General features: G+C 45.6%; 1 protein-coding gene across 2 annotated transcripts; it reads right to left on the minus strand.

Moving 5' to 3' along the window:
* Nucleotides 1–9,102: 9,102 nt before the first annotated feature.
* Nucleotides 9,103–24,597, minus strand: chm (CHM Rab escort protein). 2 transcript variants are annotated; one of them, XM_084941157.1, is made up of 18 exons: nucleotides 24,330–24,597; nucleotides 23,066–23,132; nucleotides 22,732–22,804; nucleotides 22,514–22,638; nucleotides 22,333–22,439; nucleotides 22,212–22,258; nucleotides 21,974–22,120; nucleotides 21,732–21,848; nucleotides 17,466–17,577; nucleotides 17,145–17,367; nucleotides 16,021–16,098; nucleotides 13,639–13,743; nucleotides 13,164–13,227; nucleotides 12,867–12,960; nucleotides 11,108–11,206; nucleotides 10,037–10,182; nucleotides 9,486–9,728; nucleotides 9,103–9,363 (listed from the first exon to the last, which is right to left on the minus strand). In XM_084941157.1, exons 1-17 carry the CDS (start codon nucleotides 24,379–24,381, stop codon nucleotides 9,525–9,527), a joined length of 1,860 nt encoding a protein of 619 aa, XP_084797283.1. In that variant the 5' UTR covers nucleotides 24,382–24,597; the 3' UTR covers nucleotides 9,103–9,363; nucleotides 9,486–9,524. The 2 variants fall into 2 exon arrangements, with proteins under 2 accessions (XP_084797283.1, XP_084797281.1); XM_084941155.1 differs by having other exon boundaries at nucleotides 9,103–9,728.
* Nucleotides 24,598–27,967: the final 3,370 nt, after the last annotated feature.

The raw sequence follows: 27,967 nt of genomic DNA on the forward strand, positions 1-27,967 counted from the left end.
ATTTCCTGCTGTGCTGCAGGACATGAAGCTCTTTGATTATTGGATCAGGTATTGATTGATTGATGTGATGGAGGTGGGGACAAAATGACAGGAACACCTGAAGCTTTTATAAAACGCATGTTCGGATGTTTCCAGGTGTTCTTATTGTCTCCACCCTGTGGGTGTAGCTGTGGCTCTGACGCACAGCATGATGGGAAACATTCAGACCGTTTCTTCTTATGGAGGATTTGAATCTGTGGGCCTTCGTTCAGCTTGTTTTTCTGTCGCACTAAAATAATCTGCTCGAGTTAAAATGATGACATCATGCTGACAAAGCTTTTCTTTTCCTTTTTTACAAAACTGAAACAATCATTTCAAATTGATTCACTCTGAGTGAAGCTTCAGACCACCACACTGAACCATCATATTTAATTTTTATTTTATTTGTCTGGAAAACCCCAACGCTGATCTGTGAGGTCATTCTCAGGGCGGGGCTTCAGAGCAAGCTCAGACTGGTCACACAGGACTCTCCTCCTCTGATTGGCTGAGTCTGCTGTCAATCTTCAGTCTCTGACCCCGCCTCCAAACTCCTGCAGACAGATTCGTCAAGAATGAATTTAAACCTCTGCTGATTTTTCCGTGTAATGCTTTAGTCTGACCAGCTGAGGGCGACATTTACCATCAGCTGCTCCAACCTGAAGGGTCGATCCCTCAGGTCACCACACCTGTGTGTGTGTCTGAGGAGCATTTAATGTTTTACAGCTGTTTAAAGACATTTATGTTGATGGTGTCTGTCGTCTCTGAGACTCTGTGCTCAGTTACTGTCATGTGAGTAATCCTGCACTGACCTGCAGAGGATTTTACTGCAGAATTTACAGACCTTTACAAAAAATTTGAATATCATGAAAAAGTACATTTATTTCCATAATTCCATTCACAGTGTTGGGGAGTAATGGAATACATGTGCCACCGTTACGTATTTAAAATACAAAATATGAGTAACTGGATTACACGGCGGTCTTTTCCTGTTTCATAAGGCTATGAAGTCTCTATTTTTAGTGTCCACGCCGGTGGAAACCCAAACAAAACACGCATTAAGAGGCCTTCGTGTCTGTGTCTCAATCTTGTGGCCCATATCACCTCTGCTTGCGGCATAATGACGTGAAGAAATGTTTAAAAAGTTATTCACAAAAATGATGTAATATGAAGGCAACAGGCAGAGTGTTACAGGCATCGCCCTAAAGCATGTAGCCTGATGGGCAGTGTAGTCCGTGCTGCAGGGAGAATGGACTGCTGTACCTGTGATGTGTCTGTGAGCGAGGAGGGAGAAAAAGGAAAAGTAGGAGCTGTCACCGAGCAGAAACGGGAGCTGGAAGCATCTAAATATATATATATATATATATATATATATATATATATATAAGTTGACCCAGACAACAAAGTAAAGCTAGTTTTCAGCTACGAACCCGACGTATTAGCCAGAGGTCCCTTTACTACGGTTCGGAGCCGCGGACCTGTTTTATATACGAGATCACTGCAGAAAGTGCAGCCTTACCTAATGTCCACCTACTGTTACTCATTTATATTAAGATTTAAACATCTAGTTGTGTTGGTGTGGAGAGGAACCTTCAGTAACAGTAATAAATCACAGCAATAGGACATTCATGTAGTTGTAAAAAGCATGATAATATAATAAGTAATCCAAAGTATTCAGAATACGTTACTCTCATTGAGTAACGTAACGGAATACGTTACAAAATACATTTTGGGGCATGTAATCTGTAGTGGAATACATTTTAAAAGTAACCTTCCCAACACTGTGCATTCAAAACTTTAAACTTTCATAGATTATAGATTCAGGGCCCACAACTTCAACAGTTTCAAGTTCTTAGTTGTTTAACACAATTTGGGCTTCCAGCTCATAAAACCCACGAAAACAGGATTTCAAAAAATTAAAATACGTTGAAGTACACCTGCTGTCGTTCTGGTGATGTGCCAAAATGAGCACGAGTATAAAAACTTAAAACGGACAGCAGCTGAACAGTCTGATGTAATCTGATTACTCTTCCTGTTAGAACAGACAGATCCAGCGGTTCAGTGATGTAATCTGATTACACTTCCCGTTAGAACAGACAGATCCAGCGGTTCAGTGATGTAATCCGATTACACTTCTTATTAGAACACACAGATCCAGCGGATCAGTGATGTAATCCGATTACACTTCTTATTAGAACAGACAGTTCCAGCGGATCAGTGATGTAATCCGATTACACTTCCAGCGGATCAGTGATGTAATCCGATTACACTTCTTATTAGAACAGACAGTTCCAGCGGATCAGTGATGTAATCCGATTACACTTCTTATTAGAACACACAGATCCAGCGGATCAGTGATGTAATCCGATTACACTTCTTATTAGAACACACAGATCCAACGGATCAGTGATGTAATCCGATTACACTTCTTATTAGAACACACAGATCCAGCGGATCAGTGATGTAATCCGATTACACTTCTTATTAGAACACACAGTTCCAGCGGATCAGTGATGTGATCCGATTACACTTCTTATTAGAACACACAGTTCCAGCGGATCAGTGATGTAATCCGATTACACTTCTTATTAGAACAGTAATCCGATTACATCACTGATCCAACGGATCATATTGGTTTGTGGTTCACTGTGAGTGTCAGTAAACCAGATTTAAACACTGACACTCACAGTGAACCACAAACCAATATGACCTCACAGGTCATGTGATCTGTAACAGACTGCTGACACTTGTCCTCACCTGCACCGTGTTACCTGTGGCTGTTGATGAGCCTCATAGGAAGGAGATGATCAGACAGTGGCACAGTCACACCACCAGGTGGCAGAACAAACAAACAGCTGTTATGGGCACAAAGTGGCCCGTCCCCACAAGTTTGAAGACATTCTTTAAAACTCAAAATTTCAGTGTCAGGGTTACAGTCAGGTAATTGTTAGGTTTAGGCTCAGGGCTAGCAGCCAGGGAAGGATGTCCCTTGTGTTGTCCTGGGGTCATTCTTGACCCCAAAGGAAGGAGTTGTTCAGTACTATGCTATGCAGTACTGGAGTAAGTTTTAAGTAATTTGATTTATTTATGGGTTTTTTTTTTGACTTTCTAACACCCGTTGTCCTCGGGCGTCAAAAACGACCCCAAAGTACAAATGTTGCAAATGGCCATATTGTCACACCATACTGCTTTCAAACATCTGTGTGTGGAGGGGTCAAGCAAAGGTCATAACAACAACCACAAAACAGGCAGCACAATGAGGAGGCAGGTGCTCTACATTCAATTCAATCTTATTGATACAGCACCAAATCACAACAACAGCCGCATCAAGGTGCTTCATATTGTAAGGTCGACCCTACAATAATACGTACACAGAAAGTAGCTCACAAGCCTCCACTGCACTGGAGGCTTGTGAGCTAATTTTTTTACCATGTTGTGCAAAGCAATGACCAGTAGGACAAAGCACATATTGTCCTCTAGTATAATGAGGAGGAAGAATCAATGTTCAGGAAGATCCAGGGTTAGAAGATAAAGAAAATATTGTCAATATTTAGATCACATGCCCCTTTCTCTGAAAAAGCACATCACCCACCCGCAGAAGTGGAAGAAGGCTATGAAGTGAAGGAAAGTGATGAAGAATCTGAACTATGTTCAAGTAGGTTCTCAGACATCCAGGACATGGTAGTCTGAGGAGCTTGGAAAGAAAGTGACTGGGCTTCTTGAAGTTTCTTGAATTTTCAGAATGTGAAACTGAAATAGAAGATGTGTCAGAGGACTGCACATCTTCCATTTCAATGATGATGAAGAAAAGAATCAAGCAGGAAAGAGGAGTCAGCTGAGACAGAGGAATATTTGCAGTAATGTGAGGAAACACTGATCTGGTCTTCTATCCTCCCCAGTGACAGACGATGCCTGACTCTCTCATGTGCCTCAGAGAAAGACAACCTACCACCAAGCACATATGCCAGGTCTCATACTCCTTCAGTGGCTTTTCTACTCGAGCACTGAAAGCATTACACACAGTATATTCTGCTTGTATTCTGCTTTTTAACGTTCACATGCCAATGGATGCATCAGAGACCAAGTTGGGGTTCAGTAACTTGCCCAAGGACACCTTGGTAAGAACTCCAGACTAGAGCACACAGAGATTGAACCAACAACCATCCAATTAGCAGATGACCTGCTCTACAGCCAACTCAGTGACAAACAAGGAGGGACAACGAGAGGAAGAAAAATGGACCGAATGCAGCTGTAGGCATATGTGGGTGTGTTGATTCTTACTGCCGCGCATCCAGTAGAGTCGCTACGGCCAGTTTATGACATCCTGAGTCTGGTAGGGAAGTTTTAAAGGTGACACAAGATTAAACAGAGAAGCACAAAAAGGATATAATTTCTTGATAAAGACACAATAGATGAAGATGATCATCGTTCATGACACAAACGTGCTCCCATGAGGTGTATGGAACAAGTGGGTGTTTCTCCTGCTGTGATGTAAGATCCTGGTACTGATGTGACTGTATGAGCACCAAGTCCCCTTCAGAGGACTCTGTCCAACAGAACATCCAAGTAAACCAGGGAGCTATGAGATAAAAACATGGGCAGCATGTGATGCAGGTCCAGCTGTACATGGAACATGCTCGTGCACGATGGCAAACCGTCTGTCCTGCAGTCAGGACACGCGAGTTGTCCCCAACATTGCAGGTTTCCAAAAGAAAACAATCACCTGTAACACCTTGTTTGCTGTATATGACCCTTGGCCTGCAACTGCAGAAAGAAAGCTGTCCATGATGGGACCAGTGCAGAGGAATAAACCTGAGCTTCCTCCTGCACTTGGGTCAAATATGGACACGTCTTTGTCCTCATGAAAGTGTGTGTGTGTGTGTGCATGTGTGTGCGTGAGTGTCTGTGTGTGTAGGTGTGTGTGCGTGAGTGTGAGTGTCTGTGTGTGTGTGCGTGTGTGTGAGTGTCTGTGTGTGTGTAGGTGTGTGTGTGTGTGTGCGTGTCTGTGTGTGTGTAGGTGTGTGTGTGTGTGTGCGTGTGCGTGTGTGTGAGTGTCTGTGTGTGTGTAGGTGTGTGTGTGTGTAGGTGTGTGTGTGTGTAGGTGTGTGTGTGTGTCTGTGTGTGTGTAGGTGTGTGCGTGCGTGTGCGTGTGTGTGAGTGTCTGTGAGAGTGTGTGTGTGTGTGTTATGTGAGAATGTGAGTGTGTGTGTGTGTTATGTGAGAATGTGTGTGTGTGTGTGTGTGTCAGACCTCCTGCTGACCAAAGGGTCGTAAACCCAGGAAGCTTACATCAAAAGAAACAGATCTTTCAGATAGGATGTATCTACAATAAAACCTCCCCCAGCACAGAGTGGTTGGAGAGGTGGTCAGGATCAAAGGAATGGCTTTGATCCTACTGCTTGAACTAAGACTGTACAAATTTAAGAAACACAATGGCAACAGTCAACAATTAGACTTAACACCTGCAGTCAGCTGAGACTGAAGACGTCACCTGGATGATGACGAAACGTTTCTCCCACAAAACGCTACGTCCAGATGAACAGAATCAACTTTTGGAGATTTTGGTCATATCGCACAGCCCTACTCCAGACGATTCCATTCTGAGCTGAAGAAGCTTCTGATTGGTTAGTAGAGTCCATGTGAGTAAATTGGTGGCACACCTGTGGATGCATATAAGACACCCCCAAAACACAGAGGCTGTTTCTGTGACATGGGAACATCAAGAGATGTCAACCAAAACACCAGGAACAGAACTGTGGAGCTCCATAAATGTGGCTCAGTTTGAATACAATTTGGTGCCATTTACGATTAAGAAACACAGACAGTTTCTCTCTTTACTCTTAAAGTTAACAAATATGTTTTTATATTTATCAATCTAAAAAAAAAACATTTAGTCTGATTTGATGTTACAATTAAAAAAGTGTTTTTATCTGAAGAGTAAATATCTGGTTTCAACTGTATATTTGATGATGTTGGTGTTTGGCTTGATTGTCAGCACAGAGAGAGAGAGAGGGAGAGAGAGGGAGGGAGAGAGAGAGAGAGGAACAGAGAGAGAGAGAGAGAGAGAGGAGCAGAGAGGAACAAGAGCAGGTGAGACACACACGTTAGTCACATGGTTGTTTGCCAGAACTCATCAGAACATGTATCCAGTACCGAGTGTAACTTTTTAGATACCACTTGTTACTTTACATACTTTGTTACATTCTATATATATTAAGTTCTGCAGGCTTGTTTGCACAATGAGGCTGAATAATTATATAAACCTTTCTGAATCTAAATAGTGTACTTTGGTAGAATTAAAAAAATAAGTGTAGTGCAGGTCTATGATGATTTTTAGTGCTACTATCATCTAGTTCTGATTCTGGTTCTGTCTTGGTTAAGTCCTAAGCAGTCCTGATTTTGAACTGTTGTAGTCCTGTTTAGTTTTGGATCAGTTCTGGGTCTGGTTGAATTGGGGTTTAGTCCTCGTGTCTTGATACAGCCAGACTTTGTTCTGCCTTGCTGCTTAATTAAAAAACTAGTTTAAGGTGTCCTGCTTATGTGATATTTATTTTTTTCCTACATGAAGTCACTGTTTTTTGAACAAAACTCAAAGCAGAGCCTATTAATCTTTCGGTCATTTCTACCCTCACTTAATTTCCTTTCACTGCTCAGCTCTCACACAGTGGCTCAGCTATGCTCCAATCCCTCCATATTGTGGCCAATCACATACAAGGATAATGTCATTATGTGAAAAACAGAGAAGGTGAGAGACGCTACAGTCAAGTGGAGCGTGCGTCTGTCCTCTCAGTAAGTGAGTGAGACAGTAGACAGCGGTGAGGAGGGCTGTGCATCGCAAAAACACATAAATATGCCTGACACCCGTAAACGAAGCAGCATCTGGCTGCAGTTTAAAGACCTTTTTGTCTCGACTTGGTCTTGTCTTGGTTTAGGACAGGGGTCGGCAACCTGGGGCTCCGGAGCCGCATGCGGCTCTTTAGTCCTTATACTGCGGCTCCGCGTGGTTTTGGAAAATAAATGAGAAGTATTTAGCTGAAGTGTATTTTATTTATGTTAGTTCTTTTTTAACTTGTAGTTCTAAATTGGAAGATTATTGTGATATTGAAATATAAAAATAAAATTATATTCTATTATTTTTCATCGCTCATAATGAGCGTCACACTTGCGGAAGCCGGTGTACCCGCTGAAACGCTGTGCATTTATCGAGACTTTCAACCCCAGGTAGGCCAGTTATGGATCTTCGGATCCACATTATGTCAGCAGCTGTTCTCCACCGTGAACTATGTTAAAAACAAACACCGCTCACGCCTCACAGACGACAGCTTACAGTCCTGTAAAGATGAAAGTGACTTCGTACAGCCCCGACCTGCAGACGCTGTGCGCAGAGGTTCAGGAGCAGAAGTCCCGTTGTAAACATATCACGGCAGACCCGACGATGTTTCCATGAACACGCTTTACAGCTTCTCATTATTGACCACTTTTCACACACGGTTGCTGTACGCACACAGCCGGCTGTAGCTTTGCAGCTCACAGCCCGACACACACCAACAACAGCATAGAGAGCACAGACGTAAAGGCGGCGAGGCGTGATTGCGGGTGCCGCTCTGGTGCATCCGCCTCCCCTGCAGCGGCGCTGCAGACCACGCCCCGCCACACACATTAACCTGGTAAAATACATATTTAGGCAGAATTTTGCAAATATCTATTTTTCATTTTTTAGCAGCATAGTGCTTTTTTTCCAATTATTTTTAAAAGTCAGGCTCCAAAAGCCCAAAGGAGATATAACAGTTTTTGTTTGCGGGATCATTTTAGTTCAGCTTTCCTTTTGTTATATTTCTTTAAGAGTTCAAAATGTGTTAAGTACATAAATAAAATGTAATTTTCTCTGTAGCATTTCATGGATTTCATAAGCAACACACCTTAGACTTCCATCAAGTTTTAATAACACTAAAATTTTTCCTTAGGCTGGTCACACTTCCTGTATGTCTAAAGTTTCAAAATAAAATGTCTCAGAGCTGTTAAACATGGGAACATTTACTCTGTGTCCATTTGTGCAACTTCTCTAAAGTTAGAAATATCCTGTCTCAGAGTGACGCTGAAAAACTAGTTCATGCATTTATTACTTCCAGGCTGGACGACTGTAATTCATTATTATCAGGAAGTCCTAAAAACTCCCTGAAAAGCCTTCAGTTAATCCAAAATGCTGCAGCAAGAGTCCTGACAGGGACTAGAAAGAGAGAGCAGATTTCTCCTGTTTTGGCTTCCTGTTAAATCCAGAATTCAAAATCCTGCTCCTCACATACAAGGTCTTAAATAATCAGGCCCCATCTTATCTTAATGACCTTGTAGTACCATATCACCCTATTAGAGCACTTCGCTCTCACACTGCAGGCCTACTTGTTGTTCCTAGAGTATTTAAAAGTAGAATGGGAGGCAGAGCCTTCAGTTTTCAGGCCCCTCTTCTGTGGAACCAGCTTCCAGTTTGGATTCGGGAGACAGAAACTATCTCTACTTTTAAGATTAGGCTTCAAACTTTCCTTTTTGCTAAAGCATATAGTTAGGGCTGGACCAGGTGACCCTGAATCCTCCCTTAGTTATGCTGCAATAGACGTAGGCTGCCGGGGGATTCCCATGATGCATTGAGTTTTTCCTTTCCAGTCACCTTTCTCACTCACTATGTGTTAACAGACCTCTCTGCATTGAATCATATCTGTTATTAACCTCTGTCTCTCTTCCACAGCATGTCTTTATCCTGTCTTCCTTCTCTCACCCCAACCAATCACAGCAGATGGCCCCGCCCCTCCAGGTTTCTTCCTGTTAAAAGGGAGTTTTTCCTTCCCACTGTCGCCAAAGTGCTTGCTCATAGGGGGTCATATGATTGTTGGGTTTTTCTCTGTACCTATGAAGCGCCTTGAAGCGACTTTTGTTGTGATTTGGCGCCATATAAATAAAATTGAATTGTGTTGATCGGTCATCCAGGAAACAGTCCTTCAGACCAATGTCCAATCAGAGCCCTGAAGCTGCAGCTCACCTGGTTGAGTAGCTTTTATGATCGTGTTCATAATGACAGGTCAACACGAGGCGCCATCATGTGGTACAAGCGCTTTATTAGGGGACGCCGGCTGACTTCACAGAGGAGCTTATTAACATGAGCAGAAACATCTGGAAGGCTTCACAGAGGCCTGTTTACAAACAAACAGCTGTTACAGTAAACAACAACAGCTGAGTCTGATCACAGCTGCAGCTGCCAGGTAAACTTCCTGTTTCAGGTGTGCTCGGCTTCAGTCTGTGTGGGGGCGTGGCTTTGCTGCTTGAGTGAAGCCTTTGGCAGAGACGTCCTGTGTGACCCTGTGTGTGACAGCCAATCAGAGCCAGAGGCGTGTCTTCATGTTGAGGTTTTAATGAGTTTTTAAATAAAACAGAAAAACAGCAGAAATCATAGAAAAATAAAAAAGGCAACTTTTACCCACAATGCACTGCAGGAGGTCTTTACACTTTATATCTACAGGTTACTCCTCAGGCTGAAGGCTCGTCTCCTCCTCATGCTGCTCCTGCTGTTTCTCCTCCCCCTCCCCCCCTGCTGCTGTTAACCCCTCCTCCTCTCCTGTGGAGGTGGGGGAGGCGTTCTCCCCGTCGTAGATGATGTCCTCGGGGTTTGGAGCAGGAGGACAGAACTCCTCCTCGGGGAGAATCTTCAGGAAAATTGACTCAGCCTGAAAACAAAGAATCACACATAAACATTACAGGAAGCGCCTGCAGTTCCTCTAACGTTCCAGCGGGGGCAGCACCGAGTCAATCCCACAGACTCCCATGTTAAAATGAACATGCTTACAGCCTGATACACAGCTAACCCTATATTTATATATGCGTCTCTGGAAGCTAGCTAGCTGATAATCTAGCAGCAAACAGGCGTGTGTGCGTGTTTGCCCCTCCCCCGACACACAGCTGCGTGAACAAAGAGAAACTTTTATTCATCAAACACGACCTGAAGGAGGACCACGGCCTGAAAGGTACATCTCACCTGTTTGATGGCGTGTTCGTGTCCCAGAGCGCCATCTGGGCCGGAGCACACGTACACGTTAGACGGGAGGTCGTGACCTTCAGGCTCCACCCCGGAACCGTCGGCCATGTTGAAGTACAGACACCAAAGGACAGCTGGACGGTTTTCTGCAGACGGACATAATTAGATTAAAAAGTTCAGATCATAGAAGAAAAAAACGCCGCCACAGCACGTTTCACTAATGTGTTACAGCAGAAGAACACGAGTCGGGATGTTTTCAAAGGAAATGAAATGTTATAATGTAGACAGTACACCGTCCGATCCTGGACCAGCAACTCTAATTTAATGTGTTCATGCCTCTAACGTCTGGCCAGTGTCAGAGACGGCGTGATGAGACTTTACAATAAATCAAAACTTAATCGAATAAAAGATGTAAATGAAGCAGGAAGTTTAACAGGAACATGACGGAGGCGCTTCCCTCCACCTCCCTCATCAGCTGTGATGAATCTCTCTGTACCTGCATCCATCCATCCTCACTGCTACTGTGTTCTGCTTATAATTAAAACCACAGAAGAAGGTGATGAATGAATTAAAGAGAAGAACAAGAAGAAGAGGAGGAGGTCAGGGAGGAGACAAAGTTATCAGGACACAAAGACTCACTGAGCGTTCACGTCTGTGCAGTATCAGGTCACATGACTGCAGTGATGAAAGGGTTAACGGTCGCTCTGCACCGACCAGGAGTATTCAGCTTTTACTCATAATATGTCTGAAAACGTGACGTCAATCTGGACCAAACTCCATTCAAAAATCGGCGAATTTTACCCAAACAGCAGAAAACAGCAGTGAGAAACACTACAAACACCACAAACACTACAAGCGTGCTGTTTGGGGTTTTTAGAAGTTCGGATTTTCAAAGTAAAGCGTAACTTTTCTGTCCTCGTGGTATTTAAACAGATTTTCTGTGACGTTCAAAGATCTGAAACTGTATTAAAATAAATAGTTGAGTGTTTTTATTGTAACCAGAGTTACAATAAAGTCTGACTTGTTTTACTGGGAACCAACCGGCTGTGTGTGTGTGTGGGTGTGTGTTACCTTGGTCTTGACACTCTGCCGTGCAGAACATCCTGGTTACCACTGGCGACAGGTCTTCGTAGGCGGAGCCAACCGACCGACAGGTGAGGTGGACCAGATCTAAACAGACAGAAAAAACATGGTTTAAAGTCTTCTGAGTCACGTGACCCCCACTGAAACTCAAAGTACTCAAAGTACTGAAGTACTCGAGTAAAAGCTCCTTTTAACAAGGATACAACAAAGACAGACATCATCAGAGAGACCGTGAAACACTGAAGGACAGAAACCTGACACCTGGGGACAGGTGTGACCCTCAGGTGTGACCCTCAGGTGTGTGTCTGTCATGTGTGACCCTCAGGTGTGACCCTCAGGTGTGTGTCTGTCATGTGTGACCCTCAGGTGTGTGTCTGTCATGTGTGTCTGTCATGTGTGACCCTCAGGTGTGTGTCTGTCATGTGTGAGCCTCAGGTGTGACCCTCAGGTGTGACCCTCAGGTGTGTGTCTGTCATGTGTGACCCTCAGGTGTGTGTCTGTCATGTGTGACCCTCAGGTGTGTGTCTGTCAGGTGAAACTGAGATCAGGATGCTCGTGCAGACAGAGGTGTCGTTTGTTTCTGTGTCTTGAAGCAGGTTTATTCTGACCTTCAGTCTAAGAGCTCATTATCACCGCAGTAACCGAATCTGCTCACAGGTGATTGGTTGTTTCCCTGGGGCCTCACAGATCATTTCCTGTGGTTTCTCTGGCTCCTCGGGGAAAATAAACACGGAGGCGACGGCGTCTTTAGATCGATGGTGTTTTGTTTTAAAGCGTTCAAGCCCACTGACTCAGTAACCAATCACAGTGCAGCATCAGCACAAGAAGAAGAAGAAGAAGATTTGACAGGCGGAACACACACACACACTCCTGCTGTGTGTGTGTGTGTGCTGATGGTCATTAATCAGTGTTTCTGTGGAGGCTTCAGCCGTTTCTCTTCAAGGACGCTGAAGGACGTCAGCATCATCATCCTCACTCTTCATCCCGAAGCAGGAAGCAGAGCGTCTCCTCCTCGCTCTGAGGCGGCCGTCTGAGCGCAGCAGGAGTCGCTCCTCTATCTTCTGCTCTCTGGGAGCGGCAGCTGTTTCCTGTTCCTGTGACAGGAAGGCCGCTGTGGTCGGCCGCTGCTGGGCCTTGTCTGCTTCAGCTGACCCGGCTCCTAACGAGGGGTTACGTGACTTCCTGTTTCCTCCCAATCAGCTCAAAGCAGTCAGTCCACTGTCCTTTGACCTCAGTAAGGGTTCCTCCATAAACTCAGAGAAACACTGCTTCCTGCTTCCTCTGAAGCTCAGTTTGACCTGCAGCAGAACTACATGCTCCGAGCTGCTGCGATTGGCTGATTGACCTTCATCGGTCCAGCACAGCTGCACCTGAGAATCAGCCTAACCTCTGCTAAAACTGAACCCAGATCAGTTTCTGAGCACTGAGCCTGGTCTCTGCATCCAGCTGTGAGCATCACAGTCACAGCTTCACAGAGTGCATTCTGGGTAAAGTGTCAGGGTTTAACATAATAATCCATGTTGGTACAGGCGGAGTCAGAGGAAGACGACCTGCTGACGCGAGGACGACCCGAGAGTTTGTGTTTTATGTGCTGGGAGCTACACAAACAGGAAGCTGCGGCCAGGGCGGCACGCTGAGGACGTGACGATGTAGCGAGCCGCCTCAGGTTGGTCAACGACGATAACCTGAAACATCAGAACGTCTTACAGCAGATCTCCTCACACTGACACACAACAGGTGAACTCACAGGTCCCAGGTATGCAGGTCATGGTGGACGGGCTCAGCTCCACCATGTTCACCGCCGGGCGTCCGTCTGTTGGAGGAACCGTGACCAGAGACACCTGCAGAGAGCAGAGGGCGGGTCTGAGCGCGTGCAGAGAGTCTGACAATAATCAGCGTTCCTCCAGCAGCGCATCAGTGATTACATCACTCTACAGGCTGATGATGTCATCTGAACGCTGCACAGACTCCACCCCCTGTGAGCGTGGAGGTGACACCAGGTGCTGCTTCGCTTTGATGTTTGTTCAGTGCTGATCGGACGAACCTGCTGCTCCGAGTCACCGGGCAGGACGGAGGCGTCGGTGATCAGGACGGCTCTGCTCAGCAACCTGCACGCACACAGAGACACACACGCACACAGAGACACACACACACGCACGCACACAGAGACACACACACAGAGGCACACAGAGACACACACACACACAGAGACACACACACACACAGAGACACACACGCACACAGAGACACACACACAGAGACACACGCACGCACACAGAGACACACACACAGAGACACGCACACAGAGACACACACACAGAGACACACACGCACACACACACACACACACAGAGACACGCACACAGAGACACACACACAGAGACACACACACAGAGACACACGCACGCACACACACACACACACACAGAGACACGCACACAGAGACACACACACACAGACACATTTAGATACATTAGATCTCATCAACAATCAGAAATCAGTGATTGGTTGATACTGACCTGGTGGGCGTGGTCACCTGCCGGTCTGCCCCCACAAAGCCGTCTTCCACCACAAAATGGCTGCAGCTGATTCGCTGTCCTCGGCTGTCAATCACCGCCTTACACCTGAAACAACAGCAGAGATGCCGCGATGTCACCGATCAGACCACCGAGCACCTGGTCCTGACGAGGGTCACATGACTTTATACACCAACCACTGGCTGACTTTAATCCTGACACTGACCTTTGAACTGAAACAGGAAGCAGGAAGTGAGTCGGTGTTAGACTAAACATGTTTACAGCATCATGTTTCCTGTTATTATTCTCAGACGTGGGTTCATAACAGACCAGCTCAATGATGACGCTATGACATCATCACCTGACGCAGGAGCGGAACCGCTTATTAGATAAATAAGTATAAGCTGCAACCACCTCTGTGAGTCTGAGGCAGCAGATAAATATTGAACTGCTTTATGAAGTTTGAGACTTTAAGAACTCTGAGTCGTCCTCGAGACGCGCAGTGACCCGCTCAGCCCGCTTTATTAAAACACCGATGATAACCGCAGTCATAATGAGCGCCGGGCTCAGGGCGACCATGATGGATCGGCCTGCTCCACTCTGCAGCCTCTCAAGGCCGCCTCCACACAGCTCCACCCGATTACTGCGAATAATGATGCACACGGGCCTCATCCATAACCTGCACACACACACACACAGTCAGGGCGCCTTTTAGCTGCGTTAGCATTTTTACTCCACAGTCTCAGTAACGAACAACAACCAGACGGATCATCAGTCACAGCGACCTGTTTTCAGCTGTAACTGAAACGTCTCTGACGTTTTCTCATCAACAAACTGATCAAACTGAAGCTCCCAGGAGGAAACCATGAAACACCAGCTATACAGTTCAGAACTCCATTAAGAATCTGTCTCATTTAAGATTTTCAGCTAAACGCAGTCGAGCGACTGACAGACTGGTTACATTTGAACCAGTGCAGAATAAAAACGAGCTCCGTCATCACTGCAGGAAATGATGCGAACATCAGAACAAACAGTCCACCGACAATCTGTCTGATTTTAGCTTCATACAGTCGTCTGTGGTTCAGTACAAACACAGGAAACCAACAGCTGACCCAGAGTAATCTGATTACTGCAGCCTGTGATTTATAACTTTAATTTACCAGGAGGGATGCTAACAGGCTGTGTGTGTGTGTGTGTGTGTGTGTGTGTGACCTTCCATATACAAACCTGCCTGTCAATCAATCATTTAATCAGAAAACTGATGAGGCTGCAAACAATGATAGAGAGACACTGACAGAGAGAGAGAGAGGGAGGCGTGCAGAGAGGAGTCATCTATCAGAGAGGAGGGGGAGGAGGGGGAGGAGGAGGGGGAGGAGGAGGGGGAGGAGGGGGAGGCGGCCGCGGGCTGATGAAGAGCCTCAGAGGTTAAATTATGATGTTCATTTCCTCTCCATAAATTGAATATTTTACTGATCATAAATTATCGTCCAATCACAGCTCAGCACAGGAAGGTTCCTCTCTCACACACACACACACACACACACACACACACACACACACACACACACACACACAGACAGAGTGGTTGCCGTGGCAGCCTGTGTGATCAGTGCTGTTTGTTCAGCCTTTAATTAAGTTAAAGGTTAAACACAAATGATAATAACTAAGCAGGAAGTGATTCACAGCAGCGGCCAATTAAAAGCTCCGGAAACGCTCGGGGGCGTGGCCAAACCAAACGAACACACCCTGCAGGTTAGCATGATGCACGTGTGTGTGTGTCTGTGTGTATGTGTTACCATGGAGACAGTCAGAGGACAGGGATGTGTGTGTTTGATGTAAACACATATTTCCTCACCTCCATGTTTGATTTTATAACTCTGGTTTTTCTCTCTGTCAACTTTAGATTTGAAAAACTGTGAAGTATAAGAAACAAAAGTTTCTCCTGAAACATCCAACCACAAACATTTAATTTGAAATGCCACAGGAAGTGTTGTTTAACGATGAGCGAGACTTTAAACAGAGCAGAGAACAGAGGGGAGGAAGCGAAGGCCAAACACCAGCCCGACAGGAAGCTGAGTCTGAGACCTCTCACCTGTCAGTCACAGTCTACTCTACTGCGCTCTACTCAGAGGTTTGATTCTAGTGATGGAGTTGCTCTTGTGACCCATCCAGTGACATCACTCACAGTCTGATGACATCACACTGTCAGCTTGACTCACCTCACTCGGACCCCCAGCTGAGTAGGTACTAATAAAGTACCCAGTACCAGTACTATCAGCTATCTTAGGCAAAACACTTAAAACCAAGTCGAGCCAAGTACGTGCTGGCTGTGGTACTACAGAAAGCAGTACCAGTACTACAGTACTGCAGGTACGGCAGGTGTACCTGTTGGAGTCCTTGTCCACGATCAGGCAGCTGACCGAGTGTCTCAGGCAGTAGATCCCTCCAAACACAGCACTCATCCTGAAACACACAACAACAAAGCAGCCAATCAGCACGCAGGAGAACATGTGACCTGTCTGTGCACAAGTATCTGGACACCACACGCACTTCCTGACCTCCAGCGAGACTTTCAAAATAAAAGTTTTATTAAGGCAGTATTAAGGATTAAGGAGCAGGATGTCTGATGGTGTGGTTACCGTGGTGTCTCAGCCAATTGTCTGTCTGTATTACTGGCCCCTCCCCCTCCAACACCGCCATAGATTAATAACATAATGAAATTACAGCTGCTCCATAAATCAGAGCAAAGGGCTCTCATTAAACACACACACACACTCCACTCAGCTGTAAGTGTGTGTGTGTGAGAGAGATTGTGTCGACCTTCTCACGCAGAGCTAACACACACACGTAACATCAATGTGTCATCATGTGTTAATCACAGCGTGTGTGTGTTCTCATTTATTTGATGGCGAGCCAAATCACACACACAGTGCTCTGTTTTCCTTTAATCAGGAATCTGTGTGTGTGTGTGAGTGTGTGTGTAGGTGTGATAACAGCATCTGTCACATGACCTTTGACCTTTGCTCTGAGCCCACTCAGCATCTGTTTCCATCTGAAAAAAACTGCTAATGAAACTAAAATAATCGCACAAGTAAAATCAGCTCATGAACCACCAAGCACTGGCTGCTGCCCCTCTGCAGGCTTCCAGAAGCTGTCCAATCAGAATGAAATGGGCTAAAGCAGCTGCACAGAGGCCCAGCATCAGACAAAGAAAGATTATTATGACCCGTGAATCATGCAGAGCTGCTCCTGCAGAAGAATAAAGAACAGAGCCGAGAGTCAGGACGGATCCTCCCCGGACACCTGACCGACGTACCTGGTTACCTGTAACCTGTTACTCACCACGTTTGTCACTCTGGTGGCTTCATCACGTCCACGTCACACTCAATACATCAGAACTCGAACAGTTCTCGCAACAGGTGAGCTCTGGGCGACTCAGGGTGCATAGTAGCCTGCTAGCTGAGCACAGTAGTACTCACTGACAGTAGTGCTGTAATACTGGTTCTTACCTGCAGAAACACTGGGGAATCTCTCCAAGTCCGTACACAGGAAACAGAAAGGGAGTGTTGCCATAGCGACCCAGGCAGCGCAGGAAGTGGCGCGTGGAGGCGAGCCCCACCTCGGTGAGTGTGTCTTCTGTCACCATGGCAATGGAGTGAAGCAGGAAGTGCTGCAGGTTGTCGCCCAGCTGCTGCTCACGAAGGAACTCCAAAAATGGCCGACCGGTGTAAGCTAGAGGATGGGGAGGAAGTGCATCATTACCCACAATCATCTGATGTTGGTAAGAGTGACCTTATGATGTCAGCAGGTGGACAGGTGAGGCATCTCACCTTGGTGCTCCTCCGTCTCCTCCACACAGGAAGTCAGGAAACGCATCAACTTCCTCTTTTCAACCACAGACAGCTGACGGCTTGCAAACACGTCTGCTCTGCTACAGGGCACCTGACGGACAGGTGAGCACGGACAGGTGAGCACAGACAGGTAAACACAGTAGGGCTGCCACGATTAGTCGACTAGTCACGATTATGTCGACTATCAAAATCGCCAACGACTAATTTAATAGTCGACGCGTCGTTTGAAGCTTTGCAAGATCCCAAAAGACGCAGGAATAAGTAGCAGGATTTAAGAGTGTAATAACGGACTGAAACAGAAGATGGCAGCACTGCATGTACAAGGATGCCAGCTGCCGTTAAACCCTGAAGAAGAAGAAGAAGAAGCTGTGTCCGGTATCGTAGCTGTTTCCAAATTCAGGAACCGCATCCTCCTGTGCCCGCATTTGTAGGCCGATTACGTAACAGCGACACGACGAAGACTGTCCAAATTCGAAGACTCCGACAAATGCGGCCGACAAATTTGAAGGATGGGTCGGGTGTATCCTTCATGGCCCAACCTATCCCAGAATTCATAGCGCGGCCCTGCTCAGTTTCCAACAATGGCGGCAGCTAGTTAGTTTTAATATTACTCTTATTATTCTTTCTGGGTCACAAAATAAACGTTTAACATATTTTCAGGCGAGAATGTAGCTGTGCTCAGTTTATCAAGACACCACATATTTTCAAAAGCGCTCCGACGTTTTCGGAGGCGTCTGTTACCCACTAGCTCGATAGCTAGCCGGGGGCAAGGCTCAATAGAGCCGTGAGAACACCGGACTCCTGGCAAATCGTTTTCAAACCCACCGCCGTCTTTCGCTACTCAGGTTAAACGTGATATATAAGTCATTTAGATAACTTAAAAATGTTATTGTTTGGCTTTTTTCAGTATTTTATTTGTTCCTGAGTAAATCGGTTTGGCTGAGATTAAAGTTTTTACACAGCTGAATAAACGTCAGGCAGACAGCTGATTATCAGAAGTGTGAGATGCTCGAGAATTTACTCCGGTGTCCCGTTATATTTTAGACAGCAAGGAGCAGACGGCTGAGTTTATTAAACTCCACTGAGACTAGGGATGGGTATTGATAAGATTTTCACGATTCCGATTCCATTTTCGATTCTTTATCGAGTCTTTTTAAAAAAAGGAGAACACTAAGGTCGATTAGCTTAGAACTTTGTTTTATATCTTCTCTTTGAACAAGATAGAAATTTAGGAGTAACATGGCCTTACAAACCCAACAGTGAGATCTTAAGAGATCCAGCCTACGGCTCTTCAATGGGGTGTCACAGGGTCCCCAGGAAAAAAATTGTAAATGTAAAATAATAAAATAAATATTCTTCTGTAGCAATAACAAAGTATAACATAAATTATTCTGTAGCAGTTACACAAGAATATCCAGTAATGTCCCTGCCTACAATTAAACACATTCACTTACTGAAAATCATCTGCTGTGGCAAATGGGTGCAAGCCTTTTACCACAAACTGAGTCACTGCTCGGTGACATTCGTCTATCCTGGCCTGAAAGGAGACGCTACCGGTAGACTGCAGCGAGAACTGCCAGCATCTGAGCCAGACTCTGTCTCTCTCATCATGGTCACCTAAATGCACAGTAATGGCAGGTTTTGTAATAAGGCAGATCGCGCTAACATAATATGCACTGTTAGTTGATTATTTACCTGCCGCATTAACGGGAGAGGACGTGCAAACGTTACCGCTGCTGCTGGGCTGAGATTCACGAGTCCGGAGCGAATTAAAAACACGACATTCATTTAAGGTCATCGCGTGTTTTGTGAGCAAATGCTTTTGCATATTCGTAGTGTTTCCTCCCTTAAATGAAATATCTGCTTTGCAAGTATTGCAAGTTGCCCTGTTGTCATCCGTTCTCGTAAAGTATAACCAAACTTTTGAGCATTTGAGCTGCTTAGGCGCCGTGTGGGACAACAAAGAACCGGTTTTCGATACCCATCCCTAACCGAGACAATCTTTAATAAACTATCATCTTGTCTTTATTTTTAGTTAGCACATACCTTAAACACTTCAAGCTGTAAGCTAATGATAGTTATATAAGAGCAGATGCTGCTGGTGCAATAAGCTGTAAGTTGTACGTCCAATGGATGATGATCTGATTAGTTGACTAATCGCAAAAATAATCAGTGACTAGTCGACGATCAAAATAATCATTTGTGGCAGCCCGAAAAACAGACAGGTAAACGCAGACAGGTGAGCGCAGACAGGTAAACGCAGAAAGGTAAACGCAGACAGGTGAGCACAAACAGGTAAACGCAGACAGGTGAGCACAAACAGGTAAACGCAGACAGGTGAGCGCAGACAGGTAAACGCAGAAAGGTAAACGCAGACAGGTGAGCGCAGACAGGTAAACGCAGACAGGTGAGCACAAACAGGTAAACGCAGAAAGGTAAACGCAGACAGGTGAGCGCAGACAGGTAAACGCAGACAGGTGAGCACAAACAGGTAAACGCAGACAGGTAAACGCAGACAGGTGAGCACAAACAGGTAAACGCAGAAAGGTAAACGCAGACAGCTGAGCGCAGACAGGTGAGCACAAACAGGTAAACGCAGACAGGTGAGCGCAGACAGGTGAGCGCAGACAGGTAAACGCAGACAGGTGAGCACAGACAGGTAAACGCAGACAGGTGAGCGCAGACAGGTAAACGCAGAAAGGTAAACGCAGACAGGTGAGCGCAGACAGGTAAACGCAGACAGGTGAGCACAAACAGGTAAACGCAGACAGGTGAGCACAAACAGGTAAACGCAGAAAGGTAAACGCAGACAGCTGAGCGCAGACAGGTGAGCACAAACAGGTAAACGCAGACAGGTGAGCGCAGACAGGTGAGCGCAGACAGGTGAGCACAGACAGGTAAACGCAGACAGGTGAGCGCAGACAGGTGAGCACAGACAGGTAAATGCAGACAGGTGAGCACAGACAGGTAAATGCAGACAGGTGAGCACAGACAGGTAAACGCAGACAGGTGAGCGCAGACAGGTGTTTATTATTTATCTAATTCAGTCCCGACAGAACCTGCTAGGTTAGCTGCTGTCATCAGTGTGCAGTTTAATGGTTTGACTCTTATAAAACAGCCTGCGCAGGTCAACCAAACTTAGCTGCCCAGGCCCGAGACCACCCTCACAGACCTCTGAACAAACCCGTCTCTGGCACCACACCATCACCGAGCCAAACGTGGAGGCGACACAGCTGCCACTCTCACAGGTCGATGCCAAAACCATTTAAGACCTACTTCACCTCAACATTTACTTTGTTTCCTACACAAACATAGAGAAAGTAGTTCACACAACACAGTAACTGTGACTCTGATTTCTACCTGTGGGATCAAACAGCCCTGATTCATCACACCTGTCTGAGGAGAGCTCTCGCTCACAGGTCTGCTGTCTGTCCTTCGCTCTCGCTCTGCAGGCCTACTTGTTGTTCCTAGAGTATTTAAAAGTAGAATGGGAGGCAGAGCCTTCAGTTTTCAGGCCCCTCTTCTGTGGAACCAGCTTCCAGTTTGGATTCGGGAGACAGAAACTATCTCTACTTTCAAGATTAGGCTTCAAACTTTCCTTTTTGCTAAAGCATATAGTTAGGGCTGGACCAGGTGACCCTGAATCCTCCCTTAGTTATGCTGCAATAGACGTAGGCTGCCGGGGATTCCCATGATGCATTGAGTTTTTCCTTTCCAGTCACCTTTCTCACTCACTATGTGTTAACAGACCTCTCTGCATTGAATCATATCTGTTATTAACCTCTGTCTCTCTTCCACAGCATGTCTTTTATCCTGTCTTCCTTCTCTCACCCCAACCGGTCGCAGCAGATGGCCCCGCCCCTCCCTGAGCCTGGTTCTGCCGGAGGTTGCTTCCTGTTAAAAGGGAGTTTTTCCTTCCCACTGTCGCCAAAGTGCTTGCTCATAGGGGGTCATATGATTGTTGGGTTTTTCTCTGTATCTATGAAGTGCCTTGAGGCGACTTTTGTTGTGATTTGGCGCTATATAAATAAAATTGAATTGAATTGAATTGTCCTTCAAATATGATCCCTCTCAGTCTGAGCTGCATGTTTGCAGCAGCTTGTGAAGAGTTTCGACCTTTCAGAGCAGGTGCTGATGTGATGACACCTGTGTTTGTTGTGTTGATTTCACTCGTCTGAGTGCGACTGTTGTTTCTGTCGTTCTCATGCAGACATGACCGACACACAGAGACAGAGCAGCTCGTACCTGCTCCACGCTGCCGTGGCGATAGGTCAGTATCCTGGTCACGTTCTTGAACTCTGCATAGCGACTGACGTTTGATTTGATGAGCAGGTCAACCAATGAGCCGCGAGAGTACATGAGCTGGAGGGAGATGAAGATGAAGCACACGGAGCTCGGGTCAAACAACCAATCAAAAAGCAGTGGGATACACCGAGGGACACGATTGGCCGAGAGGACTGTCCTTTGCTGTGCTGATGTCACGTTACCTTAGAAACCAGGTCGATGTTGAACCGGCGTCCTTCCTTTACCAGCTGGGTGTAGCTGATTTTCTTCCTGGTTGGCTCTGATTGGCTGGGAGGAGCAGAGGGCTGTGGCTGATCCGCTTCTGGCTCCTCCCCCTGTTCCTGAGCAGCCTGTGATTGGAGGAAGTATGCAGTTATTATTGTTCGAAGCTGGCCAATCAGGAATTGATGTGAATGTCAGGGGAGGGCTGCTCTTCCTCACCTGCTCGTCTCCCTCAGCGGCCTCACCTGTTTCTTCTTCTTTTGAACCTGAAAGAGCTGATTGGTTTAAAACCTGCTAATCAAAGCTCAGAGAGTCGATACAGGATCAATATAAGACAGACCTGCTGATTCGGTCTCTGATGGCTCTTTAGCAGCGTCTTCACCTGCTGCTCCCGCCTCTTCTTCTTCTGTGGTGTTTGGAGGCTCCTCCTCCTCCTCGGCTTCCTCACTGAGACGTATTGATACCTTAATCAATAAACTGATCTCTGATTGATGTGACCTTACAGGTATGCAGGAGTTTACCTGACGTAGCAGAACACCTGCAGGTTACTGATGGAGGCGGAGTCTGAGCCTGACAGGTAGATCAGCTCCTCCCCTTCTTCCACCAAGCTCGACCGATCCTGGACCTCCTCTGACAGAGACTCTGCCTACAAACACACAGGAAACTGTCACTGATGACTTCCTGTTGGGCATCTGGCCCCGCCCACCAAATCAACAACCTGACAATCAGTAACGCTTACTTGATGCTCCTGTATCCAGGTGAGCAGAGCATTGAAGGTGAAGCTCGCCCAATTGGCTGCATAGTAGCTCCGCCTAAAGACACACAGGAAGCTGTCACTTCCACAATAAAAGCATCGCTCTATGCTCTTATTCTGACACTCATTGATCTATCTCTGATAAAATATTTTATTGCTGTAATGTGAAGGCGTTTCTATAGCAACGCCCTCAGTTATCAATATACAAATACATCAATTCAGCAGATACTTATTGATTTTTACCTCACCTTTGAAAACATTCTGTAATTGATAACATTGATTATTAATCAGTAAGTGTTCTTGATGAATAAGTAATGACCTGTCGACGTGAAGAACTCTCTGTCCAACTCTGGAACACGCGGCTGCCACCACCGACTCAGCAAGACCTGATCACACAATCAATAATCAATAAGCAGCAGCAGGCAACAGGAATGAGGGGACATAAGGAAGGAGAGCTAGGAAAGGAAACAAGGAGACAGAAACCAGGCCTCAGCACAACCTGCACACAAAATCTATCATCAATAATAACAGGAAAGGAAACAAGGAGAAAAGTCTAGGAGACAAAACAAGGAGAGATACCAGAGGAGGGAATGAACAAGGAGAAACAATAAGGACAGAGCAGAAGGAGAGGAGACAAAAAGACGTCTAGGAGGCACAATTAGGAAGAAAAAGAAGGAAAAGAGACAAGAAGTTACATGAGAGGAGGACACAAGGAGAGAGGAAACAAGGAGACAACGAGTCAAGATAGCAGAGAAAACAAGAAGAGGAGACAAGGGGACAAGAACCAAGGAAAGAAAACAGGGAATGGAGGAGAGGGAACAATTAGAAACACGGACAGGACAGAAACAAGAGCAGGAGACAAGGAAACAAGGTCAGGAAACGGAAGAAAGGAAACAAGGAACTTGGAAAGAAAAAGGAAACAAGTAGATGAGGAAAACAAACGAGAGACAAATGAAGGACAGGAGATAAGGAGAGAAGAAAGCACTGATCCTGTATCGATCAGGTTATTGATAACATGTGATCACTTTACTACTGATAATTATGAAAGTAAACCCTAAATATTGACTGTCGATCATTAGGACTCAAAGTGGTTCAGTGGTTCTGTTCCGATACCATAACTCGATCACACAGACAGCTGATTCATCCTGACACACAAACACAGTTAGCATCACTTAGCCTAGCCGTTAGCTTCCTATCCATAAGAAACAGATGGATGTTAGGAGTGCTAGCCTCTGTTAGCGGCACTGCGAGCTAACCCTGATAAAAGCTAAAGGACCTAACGTAAGCGTCAGCCCAACAGCCGCTGCCCTGCCTATTAAAGTGATCAATTAGTGATCAGACATTTATCAAATATATCTCTTATGGGCGCTGAGTCTATGTCTGTATCCAGGGGCTAACCGCTGGCCGAGGGTTAACGGCTAGCCGCTGCTATTGAAAATGCATTGGCCGTTAGCTGCAAGCTAATCCCTACTCATACCCCTGTTTTGTCCGGTTTACACCGGGATCCCGGGATGTTTCGGACCGAGCCCCAGCCACGACATGGTCCGGGTTAGAAGACAGCCTAAAACCAGGTGTTGGAGTACCTGTGCCCAGAATGACCACGTCAAACTCAGACGGCAGATCCTCCGCAGCCATGTTGTTAGCAGGGAAACACAAAGTCACGTGACAGGGGTTTTTTCCTCCTTCAAATCACTGATCGATGAATTATCGAAAATAAAATTCTTCACTTATTTTCTCCCGAGGTTCTGAAAGTGTTGCATCTTTGTTCCTGTTTGTGTGACTCGTTGATGTCATCGTGAAGCAGCTCTGCCAGCTGTTCCCACATCTGTGAATCAGCAGGACACCAGGTCTGACATCACTGTGTCACCCTTTAGTGTACTAATCAGCAGCAGCAGCTGATCACAGAATAGCTGGACATGAGCTTGTAGAGTAAAATCCTCCTTTTAGACAAACACACGAATATGAAACATGCAAATGGTGAAGGTGGTGCTGATTATCACTCATAATGAGACACAGCACATTTATATGAGTCGTTTATTCATTCTAACTTGCTGAAGGTATTGTGTTATAGGCTCTCTTTACTGTTGTCACACTGACAGTTTTCAATCTTAGAGACATCATGCTGTCAAAGGAGCTCTCCATGCAGGTGAAATAAGCCATCCTTAATCTGCCAAAACAGAAAAAAAAACCATCTGAGAAACTGCTACAATACTAGGAGTGGCAAAATCTACAGTTGTGAGGTGTGGTGTGACAACAACGACGAGGGCACTGTCTTTTCTGCAAGACGCTGCCGCTATCACTGTTGCTGCTGGGAATACCAGGAAGCGAGGCATTCCAAATGAATGGCCAAACTCTCTTTGACCGACATTTCAAACTTTGGACTCGCTCGCAGGTCAGGTATGATTTGAGCCAGTTGTTTGATGTCTGGGAAACTCAGGGGAAAAGCAGTGGATAACAGGAAGTTGTCACAAAACACTGTCTGTATTTCAATTCAATTTTATTTACACAGCGCCAAATCACCACAACAGTCACCTCAAGGCGCTTTACATTGTACAGTAGACCCTACAATAATAGCTAGAGAGAAAACCCAACAATCAAATGACCCCCTATGAACAAGCACTTTGGTGACAGTGGGAAGGAAAAACTCCCTTTTAACAGGAAGAAACCTCCAGCAGAACCAGGCTCAGGGAGGGGCGGGGCCATCTGCTGTGATTGGTTGGGGTGAGAGAAGGAAAACAGGATAAAGACATGCTAACCCATGAACAAATTGGAGTCTATTATATCGATATTGTTGGTGCACTTTGTCCAGCCATTTGTAGATTCAAATTTTTAGATCTAATTAAAATTCAACCATTCCAAAAGATCCTTTGGAAACCCAAAGAGTTTTTTAAACTTTCTTTTTAAATGTTTACAAACACCAAAACAGAACAACACAAAACGAAGCAACCAGGTGTAGAGCGTAAAGCAGTAATAATAGAGACAGACAGACAAAGATGAACACACACACACACACACACACACACACGCACACACACACACACACACGCACGTACACACACACACACACACGTACACACACACACGGGCTCTGCTGGGACTCCGTTGTATTATCACCAACTCCTCCTCTTTATGTTATGCAACTTCCAAAATTTGACTTTAAATGTCTTTAACTTTAGCTTTAACCTACAACTGTTTCCCGATTTGTGACCAAGTCTTTCTCTTTAAAAACTATATAACTAGATTATTCATATCTTACTTTGATCAGTGTGTCAGTTTACACTATTTTGTGCTCTCTATGATATTCAACACTTGCCTTACATAACTTTTCAGGGCATTTTCCCCAGACCTTATCATCCATCTTCATTACACTCATCTTGACAGGTTCAAGGTTCAAGATCGGTTTGTAGGGTGTATAAACTGATTGGTCACCATCGGGTCAGACAGCTGCCAACAAGGGGAAACCCAGAAAGGGAGAAAAAAAAACTTAGAGTAATAAAGAAGGACCAATGCCTACCAAAATAAAACAGGAAATAACTCAAATTTAAACACCATACCATTCAGAAATCATCACATTGTTAAAAAAAAACAAGGAAGAGAAAGGTAAACACAATTTGCTCAAACCTTACAAGAACTTAGTCAAACTGGCTAAACAGCATTACCTTCTGTACTTTCATCTTTGTATCTATGAAACATTTTTCAATAAAAGGAAAAAGGAGGACACGGTGTGAAGATGCACAACTAATCAAGGTTTAGTTAAACAGGTGGGTCTTAAGCTTATATGAACTTTAGTATATTCATGCAAAGTTTGTCTGAGCAGTAAATCAGTATCAGAGTTGTAAAGGCACTGACCTGTGCAGTGCATGTTTGCGTGTTGCTCTCTTTGTTTCCTGTTGGTGAATAACTGGATTTCACCTGTGTGCTGTAATCGGATCATGGTTCCTCCCTTAATGATGTAACAGTGGGAGGTTATAGAGCCACATGTAACACTTAACACTATCCACACAACTAGAAGTGTTTCCATGTTGCGCAGTAACAGACAAAAAGGTTTTTGTTATATATATATATATACTATAAAATTCCCCTCTCGCCCCTGTGGGCGGTCAACCCTTCAAGCTCGGGTCCTCTACCAGAGGCCTGGGAGCTTGAGGGTCCTGCGCAGTATCTTAGCTGTTCCCAGGACTGCGCTCTTCTGGACAGAGATCTCCGATGTTGTTCCCGGGATCTGCTGCAGCCACTCGCCTAGCTTGGGAGTCACCGCACCTAGTGCTCCGATTACCACTGGGACCACCGTCACCTTCACCCTCCACATCTTCTCGTGCTCTTCTCTGAGCCCTTGGTATTTCTCCAGCTTCTCGTGTTCCTTCTTCCTGATGTTGCTGTCATTGGGAACCGCTACATCGATCACTACGGCCGTCTTCTTCTGTTTGTCTACCACCACTCTGTCAGTTTTTTAGCCATCACCATTTTGTCCGTCTGTATCTGGAAGTCCCACAGGATCTGAGCTCGGTCATTCTCCACCATCCTAGGGGGCGTCTCCCATTTTGACCTCAGGACTTCCAGGCCGTATTTGGTCATATTCAGTCCAGCTTTGTCCAGCCACTGGTAGGATTTCTGGATATCAGCCATCTCCTCTATCTGTCGGTGGTTCATACCGTGCAGGGGCCTGTCCTTCCATGATGGTTCCTTGTCTCCCTCCTCTTTCTTGGGTTTCTGCTGCCTGAGATATTCACTGAGCACGCGGACAGTTTGTGTGTATGTGTGTTCCGTGTTCAGCCAAGAGAAAGTGTCCCTTCACCCAGTTAGGCAAAAGTTAACAATCTTCAGTCAACGCGGGTGACCTTGAATGAGGGGGAGGAGTCACAACACAGTCTTGTTATCTAAGGGAGAATTTTCTTATTCCCGTCAGCTTTTGCCTTGAGTATCCAGCTGGTGCCAAGGGGGCCAAGATGGTGAATGTTTGGGTTTAATGGAAACAACTGCATCCAATTTTTAAAGTAGGTCTAATGTCCGTCACTGGTCACCAGGTCTCTCAATTCTCTCAATTACCGTTCTTCTGCTCCAATATCTCATCTATATTGCAGAGCCATGAGCTTCTCCAAGAAGCTCGTGGATGATCGTTGTCTCATCCTGGACTGTGGTGCTGACACTCACCAGTCCTCGGCCTCCTTCCTTCGCTTAGCGTGCAGCCTCAGGGTGCTGGACTTGGAGTGAAACCCTCTAT

Source organism: Perissodus microlepis, chromosome 10 (assembly GCF_051167445.1).
Source record: "Perissodus microlepis isolate ML-2025 ecotype Zambia chromosome 10, ASM5116744v1, whole genome shotgun sequence".
Taxonomy (NCBI): Eukaryota; Metazoa; Chordata; class Actinopteri; order Cichliformes; family Cichlidae; genus Perissodus; species Perissodus microlepis.